The following is a 17,290-nucleotide window of genomic DNA, read 5'->3' on the forward strand; positions in this document are numbered from 1 at the left end:
TGTCGTCAATTTCGCGTTCGTTGCATCTAATCCCAAATCCTGTTGGAGGTCCAGTTCTGGATTGTGATGACTCGACCGTGACAAATTTACAAGGAGCCTTGTGTCACACTTTATTGTCATCGTGAGCCAAGGCCAGATGGAAATGGAAATAGACACGAGAGGCTCAGCAAGTGCACTCGCAGCCTCGTGCTTCCACGGGAAAATTAGCAGCTAGATCAAGGCATGTGTAAAAAAAAGAAGAAGTGTTGAAGCCAATGGAGGAGAATCTCCCTCTTTCTCAATTTCAGTCGACAGTGGAAATTCACTGAGGCTTGATTATAGCAGGAGAGTGTTGGCTCAGCTGCGTGCTTAAAGAACCCATGATGTCAGAGCCTTATTTTCCTTGGAGAGACTCTCATCAGCTGCATTGTTCCAGGAAACCATGGTCTGTTCTCTGGGCAACAAAAAAAACCTGCCCAAAATGCCCTCCTCCCCCTCTCCCCTCCTACACCCGCACCCCCGCTGAATGCAGCACGCCGGCCTCTGGCACAGATCAGGACGCACACATAGACGTGAGGAACCGAGCTTGAAGCGTCAGTGCAGTTAACGTCTGTGCAATCAACACTCCCTCTGTGCTGTGTTTGTCTTTTCTTAGTGTCGGTGGTGAGAGTGCACCCCCCCCCGCAGAATTATTAAAACAATGCTGCTACTGATGTCACAGGGCCCAGAGTTATGAGGCCTCCCTACGCACAGAGCTGCAGGCGGTGCCATTGAAGTGCTGCACCGCCGACTGACATGTGATGCAAGCAGCTGACAGGGCTGATGAGAAAACTACTCTGCAGCTTCCTCGAGTTCACGGTGTAAACCACGAGCGACCAGGGTCAAAGCTGCATGCAATTACAGCTGCTTACAAACAAGGCCGCCTGCGATTCAGAGACATAACAGTAGTTGAATAAACTTCTCTGGCACTGGTTGAAGGTTTGACGAGCCGTGTTTTGGAAACGAGAAGATTTACTAATGTTCATGGTTACCCACCGGATCACATCTGGTCCTCATAAGAGTATTTGACTCTTGGCTTTTCTATTTTTTTGTTTTATTTTGTTAATGTTCTTTGTTAGAGAATTATGGTAATGATTTCTTAGAAATTCAGACCAGGGAAAAATCACAGTTACCAGATAAAGACCTTCACCATTGCTCGGAGTTCATTGAATCTTCAGAGCGACTGCCAAGAAAGCCGACGGAGCCCAGAAGCTTTGGATCAGCTGGACTCGCAGCAATTTGCAGTGCATTGACTGTCAATATCAGTTCCTGAGCGTGGCCTATATCAGGAGGACTATGCGAGAGGAGGGAGGGGACTTTATCAGTATGAGAGAAAGAGCGAGAAAGGTTACAACAACAGAGAATAAAGCTCACAAGTTCAGATGTGCTTCTGCTGGAACAGCCATGCCCCTGTGGATGAGTTCAGTCCTTCAGTAGAAATCCTCGCCCTCCAACAATAATACTTTCAAAATAAAGGCTGACTGCTCCAAGTAAAATCACTTCAGCTGAGTTCAATAGCTATTATGCATGTCCCACTTCTCCAACCCATGCACCCGGCTTCTGTAGGTGAAGACTTTGAGTTGAGGAGAACACTGAGAGGAGCTTTGTCAATGTTACAGCTCTTTGGATTTGTTTGCATCCACCTTTTATCATCAGCTGATAACGATCAACAGAGCTTGTCGATCATATGTTGCCAAGGCTCGATCGGGACTTCTGTAACTTTTGAACTCACCGATGCCCCCGAGCACTTCTGGACTTTCCAAAAGTGCAGGTTTTGGTTCATTTACCGAAAATTAGTCTACAAAAGCCTCTTATTACCTCAACAAAGGTTATGTTTTCACCCCTGTCAGTCTGTTGATTTGTTGGTTGACTGGTTGGTTGATTGGTTTGTTGGTTGGTTAGTTAGTTAAGTATTTGGTATGTTGACTGGCTGGTTGATCAGTAGGATTACGCAAAAACAGCTGAACGGAATTCCATGAAACTTAGATGAAGGATGGGACAAAGGCCAAGAAAGAACCCATTCTATTTTGGCGCAGCTTAGAAGAAAGGCATCGTTTGAATTGTATCAATAGAATGGTAAGTGTGTGTGTGTGTGTGTGTGTGAGGAAAGCAGATGTACTCACTCATGTTTAACTGCCTGATTTCCATTTGCATTATCAGTGAGTTTTACCGTCTTGACTCTGAGACTCAGTCAAGTCATTAACGAGATGTAACCTGTTAATATGTGAGAGGTGCATTTAGATGGATTTTTTCACCTTTGGTCAAAACCAGGTATAAACTGCTTCAATCTGTTTCCAGTCTTTGGGCTGAGATAATCTAACACTCTCATGGTCGTAGTTTCATTTATCAAAATGAAAGCAAATTTGCATATCTCCGAATTCAACAAACCAATCCTTTATTATGACTCACTATTAGTCTCAGTTCGGAGGTTTTCACACTTGTTCCTGACCTTTTGTCCATCACAGGATTTAGTTCATCCCTGTGCAGCCATTCAGTGAAAAGGACTCACTATGACGAGTCTCTGTCTCCGTCCTGTCCCCTGCTGTCTTCATTTCAACATGTGGACTTTGTGAGAAGACATGTAGGATTAATTTCCGCCCTTTCACCTCTTGTGATTCCTCTTGACCTCCCTCTGTGATGTGGAAGGGAATTACAGCCCATCATGTTTTCCCTCTGTGGCCATTTGAATTCATTGAATTCCAAAATAGATTAAATAAACCCATTCAGCTTCTTCTTTACACAGGAACAACATCGATGGGGTCATAGCACATTTCTTTAAAACATCTTGTGACCTTTGGCCCTTCACACGGATGCACCCCTGCAGGACACATGATGCCTTTTTACTTTTAACAATCAAGCAGAATCACTCCCTCAGTATATAACGCAGCCCAAAGTCCAGTAGCTACAGTCGTCAGTCGAGCTGAGATCAGTCACGGCCTTCAGAACCAAATATTGTAGATACCATGATCTCAGTCTCCTCCGTCGTTTTTACTCTGCTGCTGTTTTCTCAGCTGAACAGACCCTTGGTAACTGTAGCTTCACCTTTGACGAAAGTAGAAGATGGTGTAATAGAGCAAGAGGGCCTGAGTTCCTTTCTGGGAGACGAACCCATGATCGAGCAGGCCATGATCCCGCCTGTGTACAGAGGAAGCCTTATGCTGGACAACAGCATCAGGGATGAAGAGGGGAACCCTAAGATCTTCATCATCTCGGTGAGTAACGTCACATGTTTGTTTATACCCATTATATTTGGCTATAGTTTATACTTTATCTATAATGGGTAAAACAAGGACCAATGCTTTATAGACCAGTTGTAAACCAGCTTGGTTCCCGGCTTTAGTTCAGCCAAAGGGACTTTTCAAAACCCGACACTGTTTTTTATAAATAGATTTATTTGAAACTGATGAATCCAATGAAAGTAACTTGAATTTCAATGCATGAAAAATAATTGTACCCTTGGACCAATTAAAATAAACAGGAATGTTTCTGATACATGTCATGATGTAAATGGACAGGAGGTTTAATTAGTTCGCAATCTCCACATCTCAAATTAGTAACACAAAATTTCTTGATTAATTAATTTGAACTTTTCCTCTTTGAAAATCCATTATCGTCTTAAAATGGCTGGACTCCACAAGACGTACCCAGACAATATAGTTTTGTCATTTGGGTGAACCAATCCTTTTGTTTCTTTAGATTCAATTCAATTCCACCAGCTCTTTAGAGCTTTCTCGGTTAATTCACACCAAATAACTTGTCTGTCGATTCTCCATCGTCTCCGTCCCTCATCTTGCATCAGCACCATCACTCTGTGAGATTTCTCTCTATAAACAACAGCAGCTATGACCAGAGTTCAACAAGAAAGAGCACGGTACCTCCATCATGTGCTCGAACATTTGACCCCGTCCTCATGTCCTCCGTTGAGTCTATATTTCACACACATCTATGAAAACCTTTTATGACAGCACTGGAAAATGGGAAGTACCACAAGCTGAAGAGGTCAAACGATCACAAGCCTATAAAGCCTATGAATTTATTGGAATCTCAGTGGGAAGAATGATTATATATCTGTGCTTCCACAAACGTTCGGTTGCTATGTGTAAAGGGTTTATCTGGCGGCTGGGTCCCCTGTGTGTAATGAACATGGTGGTTATCTCTGTGGTAATGGCTAACAGGCAGCCCTGGTGGAGAGAACAAAGTCATCTGGGTGAGCCGGGGCTGTGAAGGGAAACGGGCCACTGTGATGCCGTAAAACCAGGGAAACACATTTCTTCCATTCGGGGGGGTTCCTGTGGCTTGGATCAGCTGCCGAGAGGCAGATCCAACACCTGTGCTGCAAGTGAAAGAGATTATCTTTAAAAGCTGCCTCTGGACGATCCAGAGTTCACAACCTGTCGCATCTGTGTGGTCGTGCGCTGTCACACGTTATCACCGATCACTGCTGCGTTTCAGGACATGAGGCAGAAGGGACACGGGATTCGGGGGCTGAACTCTGGCCTCACCCGGAGCCTTCCTCTCCTCCAAGACCACAAGTTGAGCCACACTCCGGCTGAGTACAGTTTCAAAATGGATCGAAGAGACACCGACTTCAACAGTGAGTATCTGGAAAATCCCCCCTCATCACAGTTTACCATTTTCCATTTCCTTCACTGATCAAATCTCTGTAATCTTTCCCTCGTTCTCCCAGTGCTGCGGTGTATGATAGGACGAGTGTACCGACCCTGCTGGGATTCTTCCAAAGGAACCTGAACGTGCAGCGGAGGGCTCTTCCTTGTGTCTTACACTGAAATGCATTTCTATGGTGAAAGGAAGAGTGTAAAACAAACATGTACAACAAAATAAAACTTTATTAAAATTCACAAGCATATTTACAGTGTTGGTTTTTGGGATATTACAGATTAAATAACTGTTGAATCACTGATTAGTGACCAAAACAATCTATTCAAGTGAAACCACTTACATCTCAATACAGGTACAAAGAGTGCAAGTTAAACTGGTTCAGAAATGCTTAATAAGTCTGTTTAAAAAAATAAGTAAACAACTAATCTTCATGATATATTAACTAATAGTGATTTATCAAAACAGAAAGTCACCATTTCCAGCTTCTCAAATGTGAAATGTTCAGTTTAAGAATAGTTTGACTTTCCCACTGTCATTATCAAGAGTTTAGAAGAGATAAGAAAAAGGAAACAATCATAATCAATTAACGTCATGTGACGAAATGAAGTATGTGTGCATGATGCTTAGACTCTGAAGAAGCTGGTTAACTTTCCCTGTCCTGATATCAGCTTCTTCTTACCCGCGGCCTTGCCGACTTTCTTGCCGGGCACTTTGACCGAGACACTCCTGGTTAGTTTCTTCTCCGGCGGCTGGTTCTCTGATCCTCCGTGTTGGTCAGAATCCACCTGCTTCCTCTTGCTGCCCTTGCTCTGCGTGGTCTTCTGTCCGTCGCCCAGGCCTGCACCTCGGGTTGGGGCATTTCCACTTCTTGGCTTGAGCGTGGCTCCCTGTTGGATGCCACTCGGCTCCTTATTTGGACATTCAGACGGAGGCTTGGCTGGAAAAAAGAAATCAAAAGCAAGTGTGAAAACTTTGGTAGCAAAAAACAAGGGGGGAAAATGATGTGACAAAATTGCTGACGTTAGCTGCTAGTAGAAGCAGGCTCTGTGTTAATTCTACGAAGTTGAAATTTAACATTTGTCATGTAACCTGATGGAGCAGAGCCTGAATTCCCCTGAAACAAAAGACAGGAGGGGAAATGGGCAAAAGGTCTGTGTGAGTGTGTGTGTTTTGGGTTTTTTACTACAGATGTGGGGGTGTGCAGGTTTTATAGAACGGGGATTCATTTAATGGCTAATGGTAAGTACTGGTCCCAGGGCTGGGACTGTGCAGGGTTCAAGGCTGGAGCTGGGAAGGTGAGCCTGGGCCTCGGTCCAGCCGTGTGGCGTCAGAGGAAACAGAAATATATCCCAGCAGAAAGGGAACGCTGCTCGACTCGTACAAAACGTACCCATAGTATTTCCACTAATGAAGTTTGTACCTGAGCTTCTTCCCTCCGCACCAGAGCAACTCTTCTCATCCACAGCTGGAGCGGTCCTGACCTTTGGTGCAGGGTGCACGCAGGTCGGAACCTGGCTGCTGCTGGGGAACTCCAGCACACGGTTGAGGGGCAGTTCCTCTTCTTTGTACGTGCACGCAAACTGGGATCGCATGACTTTGTCTTTAGCCTGGAATGAATAAAAAAAGATAACTTTGATGCAGCTGATGTGGTGTCATGGTTAATGATGAAGGATGGAAGTTTCTGGCTGAAAAACAAACAAACAAACTCTGGGGTTTTCCTTTGATGTTTTCATGGCACTCCATCTATCCATTTAACTCAAAGTGGTTGAAAAATCAGGGGATCACTAAGTTATTACGAATCTTCATCAGGGGACCATGAATATCTTGTAATCTACTGGTCAAAACAACCCACCAACATCTGGCTTTTGTCTGCAGTGGGAATGGATACAACTCAGTCCCGGGTCACATGACTGCTCTGGGTTTTGATCGTCTTTGGCTCCGATCGACACTGGGTGAACGTGCTAATTGGGCTGGACAGCGAGGTGAGAGAGCTTCTCAGGTTCATTCGTGACGTTGAACACAATTCACTGGTTTCCATCTGAACTTTTTGTTTGACACCTAGTTAGCAGCATTTCACCAAACCTACTGGTGGAAGGATGAGGTATCGGTCAGGGAAGAACCCATTAGAGATGAGGGGTGTTTGACGTTTTCCAGGGGAATAATTAGTTAATCTACATTCATTTTAAAGGTAGACATATTTCAGGTACTGATGCGAGTGTGTGCAACTTGGTTTGATTTGATTGAATTGAAGGGGACTGGTTGGTATGCGCTTTACTAGATTTTCAATCATACCTCTGTATTTTTACAACTGATGAGCACCTTAGTCATTGATAAAAGTTGATAAATCATGCATCAGTCCGACTTTCACATCAAACAGTAGGCAGGGTTATCACTTATACTTCTAAGACTGTGGCGCAGCTCCTCATTAAAAAGCCTTCTCGGACAGTCTGGTTAGATATAACAAAGTGAATGATACTGAAGACTTCAATCCCGGCCCTGGGGCACACAGATCCACAGCTTTTCATCCAGTGTTTGATCTACGCCTGCTTGGGATTATCACAATCCAAGGATTTCACCCTTCAGGCCAGTGGGCCACAGTTGGGAGGAGAAATCTGAGGGAAAAATGCAGCGAGCAAAGCTGGGTGGGCCTGCGAAGCACAAAAGGGATCAGAGCCTTTGTGCTTTTCTAAATTACTTCTTAAAAGTGCAACACAACGGCAACCTTAAGGCCGGGGCACACTTCAATAACTGAGCTAGAAATGTACGCTGCCCTGGTTGCATGCTAATGAGAAAAAAAATATCAGACATGCCCCGGAAACAATGGGAGGGGATGGAAGAGTGAACACGGCCAAACCATGACTGACGGAGAACATCTAATCCAATTACAACAGGTGGGAGCCCTACATGGCACCGTGTGGGCAGACAGTCCTCATGCCTCTGCAGACGACTCTCCTGGAATAACCCCGCACAGCGCCTGACCAGACGCCGGAGACACCTGACCGAGACATTCCTGATAGCGCTTCCAGGACCAGGTGCAAGCAGTTCCTGCAGCTTTGAGTTTCGACATGTGTGAGAACGGGAAACAGGTGCAGCCATTACGGTTTATCACCGGGAGTTGCTCAGGATAAAACATATATTCTGGAGTATTATCGTGTAATCAAACCAGTCTTCTGACAAATATAATTTCCAATATAGCAGCCGAGCAGCAATGAAATGGCATTAGGAGCTTTACTCCAGGTTGTTTTCCTCTGTTTGGATCATCTGTGGCACGGAGGGAAATATCTGGAAATGCCCCAAAAGCAGAAACTAGATCTGTCCATATCTGTGTGTGCCAGTTGACGTCAGCGCATGATGAAACCGCTGGAGAAGTACGGGATAAAGTCTTTCAGCAGACAACAGGAAACAATAACCTTTCAAGTTTCCCTTGCTAGTCGAGTTACGCGACTGATATGGCATCTTCAAAGTGAAATTGATGCAGAAAGCTTCCGCTCACCGAGTTCAGGAAGCGGTGAGCTGCCCAGGGACCATTACGGCGCACTCAAACAGGAAGGCAGCCAGATTGTGGCGAGCTAAAATGACATCTGCTAGCGCAATCAAATAAAGGAGCCATTTAACTAAATGTGTTTCGCATACATGTTCAAAAGGAGTTCACACAGCGGAGCTACTTAAAGTTAAAAGATCAGTCCTACCTCAAGACCTAAAGCTAACGTTGTCAGTGTTTGTGGGGTGACTCAGCAGTGGTGGAGAAGGAAAGAGCACAAGCTTAAGTAAACGTAGCAAAACCGCACCATAAAAAACAACTACAACTTGTGTATTCATATTTATTCACATATTATTATCTGGAAATAATAATATAACGGGCCCTTTCAGTGTAATATTATAAAAATGATGTTATTGGACTACTATAACGGATGTGGTTAAATATAAGGAGCATAAAGCTGGAGCTGTATATCCAACACATAATCGATTTTTGAGGCTGATATTGAGTTTTAAAAACCCAACAACAAACAACAAGCACATAAATGGATTTACACTCCTGTAACATCCTGGGACAGTTCATCATCGCCAATGCAGCAGAACCTGCATTACCCACAATGCAACTAATAGTTTAATGGGTCTGGATCTGTATCCTTGCATAGACTGGGCCCCTACTGGGTGTGTGTTATAATAACTGCAACTTCAAACCATTAAAGAGTCCAAATCTCTCATTTTGCTCTAAACAGATAAAATTGCAAGAACAGATCTTCAAACTGGCAACAGACAGAGAAAACTAAGTTAAAAAGGAAGTAAACAGGAGAAACTGATATCAGGTAAATAATGAGCTGCCCTGTGAACTGTGGGTAATGAGGGGGGAAGAATCATCGGGATTGGTTAATGGTCTGAATTCCCCTCGAATAAGTCATTTTGTGCCGCGGATTTAAACTTCAGCCTCAAACCAACACCGAGAGCTAAAGCACAGCTGTGCAAACGGGAACGGTGGAAGTCAGTTAAGATGGGAGCTTCAGCTAAGCAAATAAATAATAATACCGAGGAGAAATTACAGGATATAAAGACATTATTTTCAATGTTTGCACATCTGATTCAATCTGAGGTAAGTGATGGTTTAGATTCGGTGCCCTGGGACCGAGGGGGCCCACGTTACCTTGGGTTTGAGCAGGTCCAGTCGGCTCTGGACTCGGTTTTTCAGGGGCTCTGGAGAACATCCGGTGGACACTTCAGGAGATCTGTGGAGCGAGTCGTGAGGAAGAGCAAAGAGTTGACAAATCACGTTTAAAGAGAGGGTTCTGGTAATACTAACATAGAACTGAGCTGATGCTTGTTTTTTTACAGCAACTTGTATCTGAGCCAGTCCATGTCATCCACCTCAGACATAATGTAGCCCCCCCACCCGACCACAGCCAGTGTATTTTTTTTAATTTTTTTTACAATATTTTGATTTCAGACGTTTGACCAGAGAAATTGTTCCAGTGTGGTGTGGGAGGATTTTCCTCCATATGGTTTCAGTGCAGAGTTGTAGGTCTCATGATGCTTTAAATGCTGCTGCAGGGGTTTTCCCACACGGACGGAATCCTGCCATTAGTGAAAATGGTCAATTTTTTTACTTGGAACAATCCTGTTGTTTCATTGTCGATTTATCTGTTTATAATATTACAAATGTCCTAAAATATCAGAAAACTGAACTTATCATGAGAAATGTCACAATTTCCTGGAACTTAAGTTGCTCTGAACTGTTGAGTTTTGGTAACACGATCATATTTTCATATATTTGCCTGGCAACACTTAACCTGGAAACAATGGATGTAAAAAAAAAAACATGGAAATGTTTTATTCTGGACCAAAGTGATGAGCCCAACAGATTTGAGATTTCCATGGCTGGATGGCTGAAAACCTGCATTTGATATAACCATTACCAATAAAGAAATATACTGCGCTATTTAAAACACAAAAAGGCTTTTACTGCATTATGCGACCAACCTGAACAACGTGAGGACACATGTTCCCTCAGCTCCACACAGGTCGGGCTGCTCCTCAGACAACAGGTCGGCCTTGTTGGCGCACGGCGCTGTCAGGGCTTCCTCGTCCAGCAGCGCCATCAGCACCTTCACCGTGTCCCGACCTCCGAAGGCAGTGGCGTGATTCACTGCGTGCGCTTTCGGCTGCGGAGCAAAAAAGGTACAATCAGTGCACTGTGAGCTCACATGGCCGAAGACGAAGTGCCTTCTGGACCAATCTATGGACGTCAGTTAGGAGACACAAAAGCCAAAGCTGTGGCAGAGGTTTTACATTACCCTGGCAGGGCTGATCCCCGTCCCGCTTCCATTGGCAGCCCGTTTCTGGATCTCGTGTATCTGGCAGATCCTCTCCTTTAGCTCCTTTGTCGTCTCCTCGGCTGCAGCGTACAACTCGTCTCCGCTGCTGCGTCCCTTAACCAGCGCCGCCCTGATGGCCGCCACTAGCTTGGCTCCGCATACGCTGAAATTACAGTGACACTCATGTTGACATCTGCTGGGGAGAGCTAAACTGTGCCATAGGTTGAGAGGAGAAAAAAAAAACTGCATTTGTTTTGGAAAGACTCTCCTGGAGGAGCACGTTTTCATCTGGATGGAATTAATAGTGTTCATAAGTTCAGCCAATATTTGCCAAAATGAATAACTCTCCTGTAAAGCTGAAAAGCCAGGGCCGTAGTCTGAATGTCTTCAGAAGATATACGGCAGCTTCACTTTCAATTAATTGGACACTGACTTTAAGGGCTCAGAGTAATTGTTTCTGTGTTAACATCCAGTTGAGCTTTATTTCACTGTATCGCGGCCGTGCCAATGCTAACAGTTACAAAGCAGAAAATATGCTCTGAATCCCCGTTAGAGTCACTCGGGCCCTGGACACTGTCACTGCGCTCAAAGATGCACCGTCAATGAAGAAACTTCAGGGACGCTCCTCCTTAAAGCTTTCTGGGTATTTGTTTCGTCCACACTCGCACACTGCGTTCGCCACACGTCCAAAAATCACAGCAACATATCACTTCTGTAGGTTTTTCGCACAGTCCAGTGCACTAAAGCGTGTTAGGAGGGATCGCGGCAAGGTGGAGAGGCGGTGGTCCAACCCTGACCCGGCTCTGATGCGAGCGGGCCGGCCTCAGTAACAGAATCATTTGGGAAAACAGATGTTCACTGAACAAGCGGCCCTGAACTCTCCATAGAAGGTGTTTGTATGAGGAAACGTAGTACTCCACTGAGAGAGGAGAGGCACTGCCTGTTGAAAGACGCACGTTGGCCCAGTGTGTTGGTCTTTCATCAGACGTGGAGCGCTGCGTGAACCGAGAACTCTCTGACGAGCAGCTGTAGTCCAATCCACTACTGCACAAACATCCCAATGTGTTGTTCTGGCCCCTGGGACCTCTACGGCGGGGGCCCTCAGCGGCTTCACCTCAAAGCTCAACCCTCACATGATCGACCATCTAAATCATTTCTGATAACCACTTCTGATGTGGTGCCAAATGGCTGGAACATCCGAAATAATCTGCAGCAGTATGGAGAGTGATCTGCGGAGCTCCAGGTTTGATGATAATTCATCAAAGTGAAAAAGGGAACGAGCCCTTTGACAGAGACTTTGATGTAGGAAAGAGGACCAGGCTTTAGCAATCCCAATGTTATCGTGAGAAGCTTAGATGGGAGTCATTACGGGGATTCCGAGGAAATAATAAGCTGCCGTGGGACAGGTGGATTTCACGATCGCAGGTGTTATTGCACCACGCAGTTTCCTGCTGGGTTGCGGATACGACTATGAGACTGTAGCAGCAGAACAGCAGGGCCTCTACAGAGTCTGATTAAATCAGGTTGAAACAGAATATAACCTTAAGAAGAGAAGGAAGCAATTCAAAGAAAACTCAAACACTCAATCATAAAGTTTCACTGACTTTTGTTGCCAGATACCATTTTCTTGCAGCAGCAGCAGGCCACAGTGAATTAAATGTAGAAATTCTACCAAGTTGCATTGCTTGGTATGGAAATGTCACGTTTGTAACAGTTACCATGTTTTTGGTCAGTGGTTTGATCTGAAGTGTCCTTGGGCAAGGCACTGAACCCCAATAGAAATTGGCGCATGATTAAAAGGGCTCTGTATGTATTGAGTCGCTTTATCAAAACAAAAACTATTGTCCAAACTCTGAATTGTTGCCTGGGTGTGAAAAACCTGATATCTTATTTTCAGTTCAACAGAGTTCAGTTGTTGCCCAATATAATATTAGAAACAGTTGCTCTAGGTGACATGTTCTTTCAAAACTGCAGCACACACACGCAAGGACTTGATTAAACAAATCTTTCCCCTTAAAAAATAAATTAAATTAAGCCAAAAACAGTGACTGTGGTTGGGTTTCTGGGACTCTGACCACTAAGTGAAGTTTGAAAAATCCAAAGAATAAGACTTTTAATCCTCATCATTCAGACGAGGTGACCTTGTTAAAGACGAAAACCATTGGAAACAACAGTTCTGAGTGGCTACGTCTGGACGACGGACAGGAAGATTGCAACAGCTCTACGTGGCTTGATGGTCTCCTGCCCGAGTTCGAGGAACCGGTTCACCCAAGGAACCCGTCTCTGATGAGTTCCTAGAAAACTCCACGCCCTGTTGAGATCCAAAGTTTCTATCTAATCTGGTCTGGACAGTTTCAGACAAATAATAATATAAATCTTCCAAAGCACTGTTGGACCGGGGCCATAAACAAACCGCTGCTGAGATCATCCAAAATCCAAAAACCAAAATAAATGAATTCCACCAGACTCTCTCATAACATCATCTTTCACTGTAACTTCGGTAACTTTTTCAATGTATTTTAAAGCCCTATTTCGGGTCAAATTAAATCAGCTGAATGAAATATAATATATAAATGAGCTAAATTAAAGAAGGTACTGATGGGCACTATGTTGTCTTTGGATGTAATCTTGCAGGATAGTTGTTTTCCTCTGCTTCAGGTTAAGCTAATCCAACCGGCTGCAGCTTCATACTGCGAGAGAGAGTTATCAATCTTTTTTAAAACCTGGCAAGAAAGCAAATGCTCACATTTCCCAATACGACAAACTATCTACACAACATGAAAATATACCATATATTGCCCAACACAGCTGTTTTCCTCTGAGTTTTAAAAAAACTTTCACTTCTACTCCCGTTGTCAAAAATTCTAAGTGCAACCCTGCGTCACTTTTATCACCTGGATTTAAATATAATTTAAAGCCAACAAGTGAGCTGGAATACATCAGGAATTTACAGTTCAGTCGCAGCACATACCAGGCCCTCGCAGCAATTACAGCCGATTCTGTCACAAATTTGGAGGCATTTCCTCCGACAGTAAAAGACGAGGAGCGAGTGGAAGTCTGGATTAAGCTGCATTGTGTACCTTGGGTCAGGAACCTCCCCCAGTATTTCTTCCAGGTTGTCTAGAAACTGGACAAAGTCAGACAGGCCTTTGACATGTTTCCTCAGTGGGTCAGACTCAGCTGGAGCATAGCCCTTTCCTCCGAGCTGGATGGCCCTCACGAAGGACGTCACAGCCTGTGGAAGAAAAAAAAATGCAAGTTGCACCTGAGAGGGTTGTTTCAAATTCTAAAAGTCATAGTTTTGGTTTACTTGTTACGCAACGTAGGAATATATCACCGCTAAAAAGCCTGAGCATGTGCCGAGTGGGAACTTGTCTTACCAGGAACAGAGAAGTGTTGGCGCTCTGTGCGGCGTGCTTGACGTCGGTGAACGCCTGACGTCCAAGTGCGCGACCGGGGACGTCAAGGGTTAGCGCCACGGCCATGTCGTTCTTGGCATTAACGAGCAAATTCAGATAGGAGCAGAAAACCCTTCTCACTGCCATTTTCATCTACGGATAAATACACATTATTAAGTTACACACACATCTGCAAATGCAACCAGGTTGTGCAACAGCTTCCTCCCACGGGCCATAAGGCTGTTAAACACCTGACACTGCACAGGATTCATTTGGTTTATCAATTGTAAGAGTAAAGTCTGCATTTAATACCAAAATATAACATGTTAATCAGAGGCGCTTTGGACAGTGCCAGACATGTTTCCCCTCTTTCCAATCCTCGTGCTAAGCTAACCAGATGCTGGCTGGAGCCATATATTAAAACCGGACCGACAGGAGTGTGGTTTCGACTTTCTGCTGCATCTCTGCACCAGAGAGCCACTGAACGCATTCGTCAAAGTGTCAAAGTATTCCTTGGATGAAACTGCTGGCACGTCCACGTTGTGTTTATCAACTACCAAAAGGGACAGTAGCTTTATTGCCTGAGTAAAACCACTAAAACAGCAGCTGACAGCCTGTATTAAACTCCACAAAAAATTACATCACCCGAAACCGGTGGTGCAGCAGCAGCGAGCATCCACTAAAAACTCATAAATTTGCAAGTGACAGAGGAGTGGAGGAAAGAGACCGTGTTGCAGAAGCACTTGTCCAGCCCCTACATTGTGTTGTGTTTTAAACATCTGCTTGGTAATTGAATTCACATTGCACTCTTAAATCTGAGTGATATGATATAGAGTTCCTGTCAATAAGTGCAGGATGGAATCCAGACAGAAATTAAGTATGCTTATGAAAAGTAAATGCATGGAATGTTGCCAGCGGGAGAAACAGCATTTCATATTACGGAGAAACACTTAGTATGAGGGGAAAAGGTAAAGTGGAAATAGTGGTTTTCTGTTGGGAGTTTAGATTGCACCTTGTATTAATATAAATATATATATATATAAAATGGGAATACCTGGGAGCTGCAGGGCCGGCTTATACTAGACTGTGTTGACGGGACCGAGGAGTCTGGCAGCCCTGAGAACTCCATCGTGCCTGTTAGGAACTCAAACAGCTGGATCTGGGCAAAATAATACACAAAGAAACATTAGAGAGGGAAACTAATTGGTCTAATTTCTAATTTAGTTGCCAAACTTATCCTCCGCCCCTACAATCAACATCATGGCGCCCCCGCTCACCGGGCTCACGGGCTCCTCTGGGTCAGCGTTCACTTGTCTCAGCTGTTTGTACATGCGGAGGACATCAACCAGGTCCACCGTGTTGGAGCGTTTCAGGAAAGACTCGTACGCCTCCACGATGAGATCATAGTTCTCCAAGCGTGCAGAGTCGGGGGCCGGCAGGTGAAGTTTGCCGAACAGTAAGTGTTTCCAGGCCATCAGGACATCACTCAGAGACACTTTGAACTCGCCGCGGTGCTGTCACAGGGAGAGAGAAAACAGTTAGAGCAGCAGCCCTAATTAGAGATGGCCTGGAACCAATCAGCTCAAAAGCAGGGAGACCAAAAGCTGGGCCGTGAGCAGACTCCGCCGGAAACCAGCGGTAATGTCATCAGTTATGGATGCGATGACAGGCAGCCTGATGGTTCAATTGAGCTATGTCATGACGATGATGTGAAATGGGCTCGTGTTGCCTCGTCTCCGGGACACCAGATGACTTGGAGCCCTCCAAATGTTTTCAGTGTGTTATTCTGTTATTAGTCAAAAGTATTTTGACTGTTGCCTTCATTTGCCAGTTTACAGCCGATTAAAGCCAACTGCAACATATTAACTCAGCCCATGAAGCCATATTAGGTTATCATCCGCCCCGGGTTCAAGAACTGGTCAGTTTGTGTTCCTAGAAAGTGAGAATTGCACTTTTTGTTGAGCTCTTCCTATGTGATGTTAGACATTATTGTCTTGTTATAGGAGCTGTAGTGAGGAGGTGGACACAAACACACATCAGTGAGCTTTCTCTATTCATGAAGAAGAATTTAAACTCAAAATGTATCTTTGAATGTATAGGGAATAATAACGTGGCATTTAATGAGTTAATTGTTGCTATTGACTGATGTGTAAATATTTAAGATTTCCCATTCATTTGCTGGTTTACATAATTTTGTACAAAGGATTACAGTCTGACTGCAACATGTTAACAAACCCTAGAGAGCCACATAGGATTATTCCCCCAGTACAAGAACTGGTCAGTCTACAGATTGATGAATGTATTAGTACTTTATGGATATTGTGTACTTTTGTGTTTATTAAGGGTATTTTAACTTCAAAAACATCATATTTGTGGTAATACTGTTATTTTGTTGATGTGCCCCCCCCCCAGTTAATAGGTTTACTTTGGTAGATTTACTCTTGATGTGGGTGAAGAACAGAAGGTGTTGCACCTTGTTAATCCCTATGAGACTAATTGGGATTTGTTAATATGGGCTACACATATTGATTGATTAATTGGTTGATTGATTTTGTTCCCACTGCTTGAGTGTGAATGTGTGTCTTTGCAAATTTGCAACTGTCTCCTTCCTCTTGGTTGAAATGAACAAAGCGGTTTGTGTGGGGGGTATGCATGGAGGGACTTGACCGTTTACCTGTTTATTCACTTCAGCCACGGCCAGCTGCAGCACCATCATCATGCCATCAGCTCCATGCACGGTGGTCCTCTCAGACTCCAGGACCCGGGGACACTCCCTCCTGAAGGTTCTCACCAGCAGCTGCAGACGCTCTCCTAAAGCCTCCATCGCTCCCTGGACCTGCACAAACAGGAAGTAACTCAACAACAAGTAAACAACAAGTGTGTGAAACCACTTTGTAACCTCGAGTGAGCCACACAAACAACACTGATGTGACTTGAGGATATTAAATGACTTGATAACAGAGTATAGACGTTTCCTTCCCCACTTCCCCTGTAAAGAGAACGTAACTCCCGTGTTTCGCAGCTTACACACACACACACACACACACACACACACACACACACACACACACACACACACACACACACACACACACACACACACACACACACACACACACACACACACACACACACACACACACACACACACACACACACACACACACACACACACACACACACACACACACACACACACACACACACACACACACACACACACACACACACACACACACACACCAGCTTATTAAATACATATACATGTGTTTGAATCACAAACAGGGTTGATTTCATCGTGCAAACCTCAGATGACGCAGCAGCTTCCATGAATCCACGTCCGAGACAACAGCAGCTGATTTCAAATTTTAAATCACCGATGACGTATTTGCTTTTTTAACCAATCAGCTTGTCGCAAACAACGACGGGCACGTTCCGATTAAA

At 44.5% G+C, this 17,290-nt stretch overlaps 2 protein-coding genes across 2 annotated transcripts; one reads left to right on the plus strand and one right to left on the minus strand.

The window, feature by feature from the left end:
- Positions 1-2,981: 2,981 nt before the first annotated feature.
- On the plus strand, positions 2,982-4,767 carry pmch (pro-melanin-concentrating hormone). Its single transcript, XM_061069384.1, has 3 exons — positions 2,982-3,230; positions 4,471-4,612; positions 4,706-4,767. The coding sequence occupies exons 1-3, from the start codon at positions 2,982-2,984 to the stop codon at positions 4,765-4,767; spliced, it is 453 nt and encodes a 150-aa protein (XP_060925367.1).
- A 391-nt stretch (positions 4,768-5,158) lies between these two features.
- On the minus strand, positions 5,159-17,183 carry parpbp (PARP1 binding protein). Its single transcript, XM_061069243.1, has 10 exons — positions 17,153-17,183; positions 16,521-16,682; positions 15,124-15,360; positions 13,829-13,999; positions 13,529-13,683; positions 10,428-10,611; positions 10,114-10,295; positions 9,281-9,362; positions 6,059-6,245; positions 5,159-5,575 (listed from the first exon to the last, which is right to left on the minus strand). The coding sequence occupies exons 1-10, from the start codon at positions 17,174-17,176 to the stop codon at positions 5,262-5,264; spliced, it is 1,698 nt and encodes a 565-aa protein (XP_060925226.1). The 5' UTR covers positions 17,177-17,183; the 3' UTR covers positions 5,159-5,261.
- Positions 17,184-17,290: the final 107 nt, after the last annotated feature.

The sequence above is a fragment of the Limanda limanda genome, chromosome 1, assembly GCF_963576545.1.
Source record: "Limanda limanda chromosome 1, fLimLim1.1, whole genome shotgun sequence".
NCBI lineage: Eukaryota > Metazoa > Chordata > Actinopteri > Pleuronectiformes > Pleuronectidae > Limanda > Limanda limanda.

Bases quoted from the DNA above. Each gene is read 5' to 3' on its own strand.
- pmch (XM_061069384.1), top strand. From the start codon at position 2,982: ATGATCTCAGTCTCCTCCGTCGTTTTTACTCTGCTGCTGTTTTCTCAG. The intron at 3,231-4,470 runs GTGAGTAACGTC...GCTGCGTTTCAG, and splicing joins CTAAGATCTTCATCATCTCG to GACATGAGGCAGAAGGGACA. The intron at 4,613-4,705 runs GTGAGTATCTGG...TCGTTCTCCCAG, and splicing joins AAGAGACACCGACTTCAACA to TGCTGCGGTGTATGATAGGA.
- parpbp (XM_061069243.1), bottom strand. From the start codon at position 17,176: ATGGAAGCTGCTGCGTCATCTGAG. The intron at 14,000-15,123 runs GTGAGCGGGGGC...ATTTATCCGTAG, and splicing joins CAGAGGAGCCCGTGAGCCCG to ATGAAAATGGCAGTGAGAAG. The intron at 10,296-10,427 runs GTAATGTAAAAC...TTTGCTCCGCAG, and splicing joins CGGGGATCAGCCCTGCCAGG to CCGAAAGCGCACGCAGTGAA.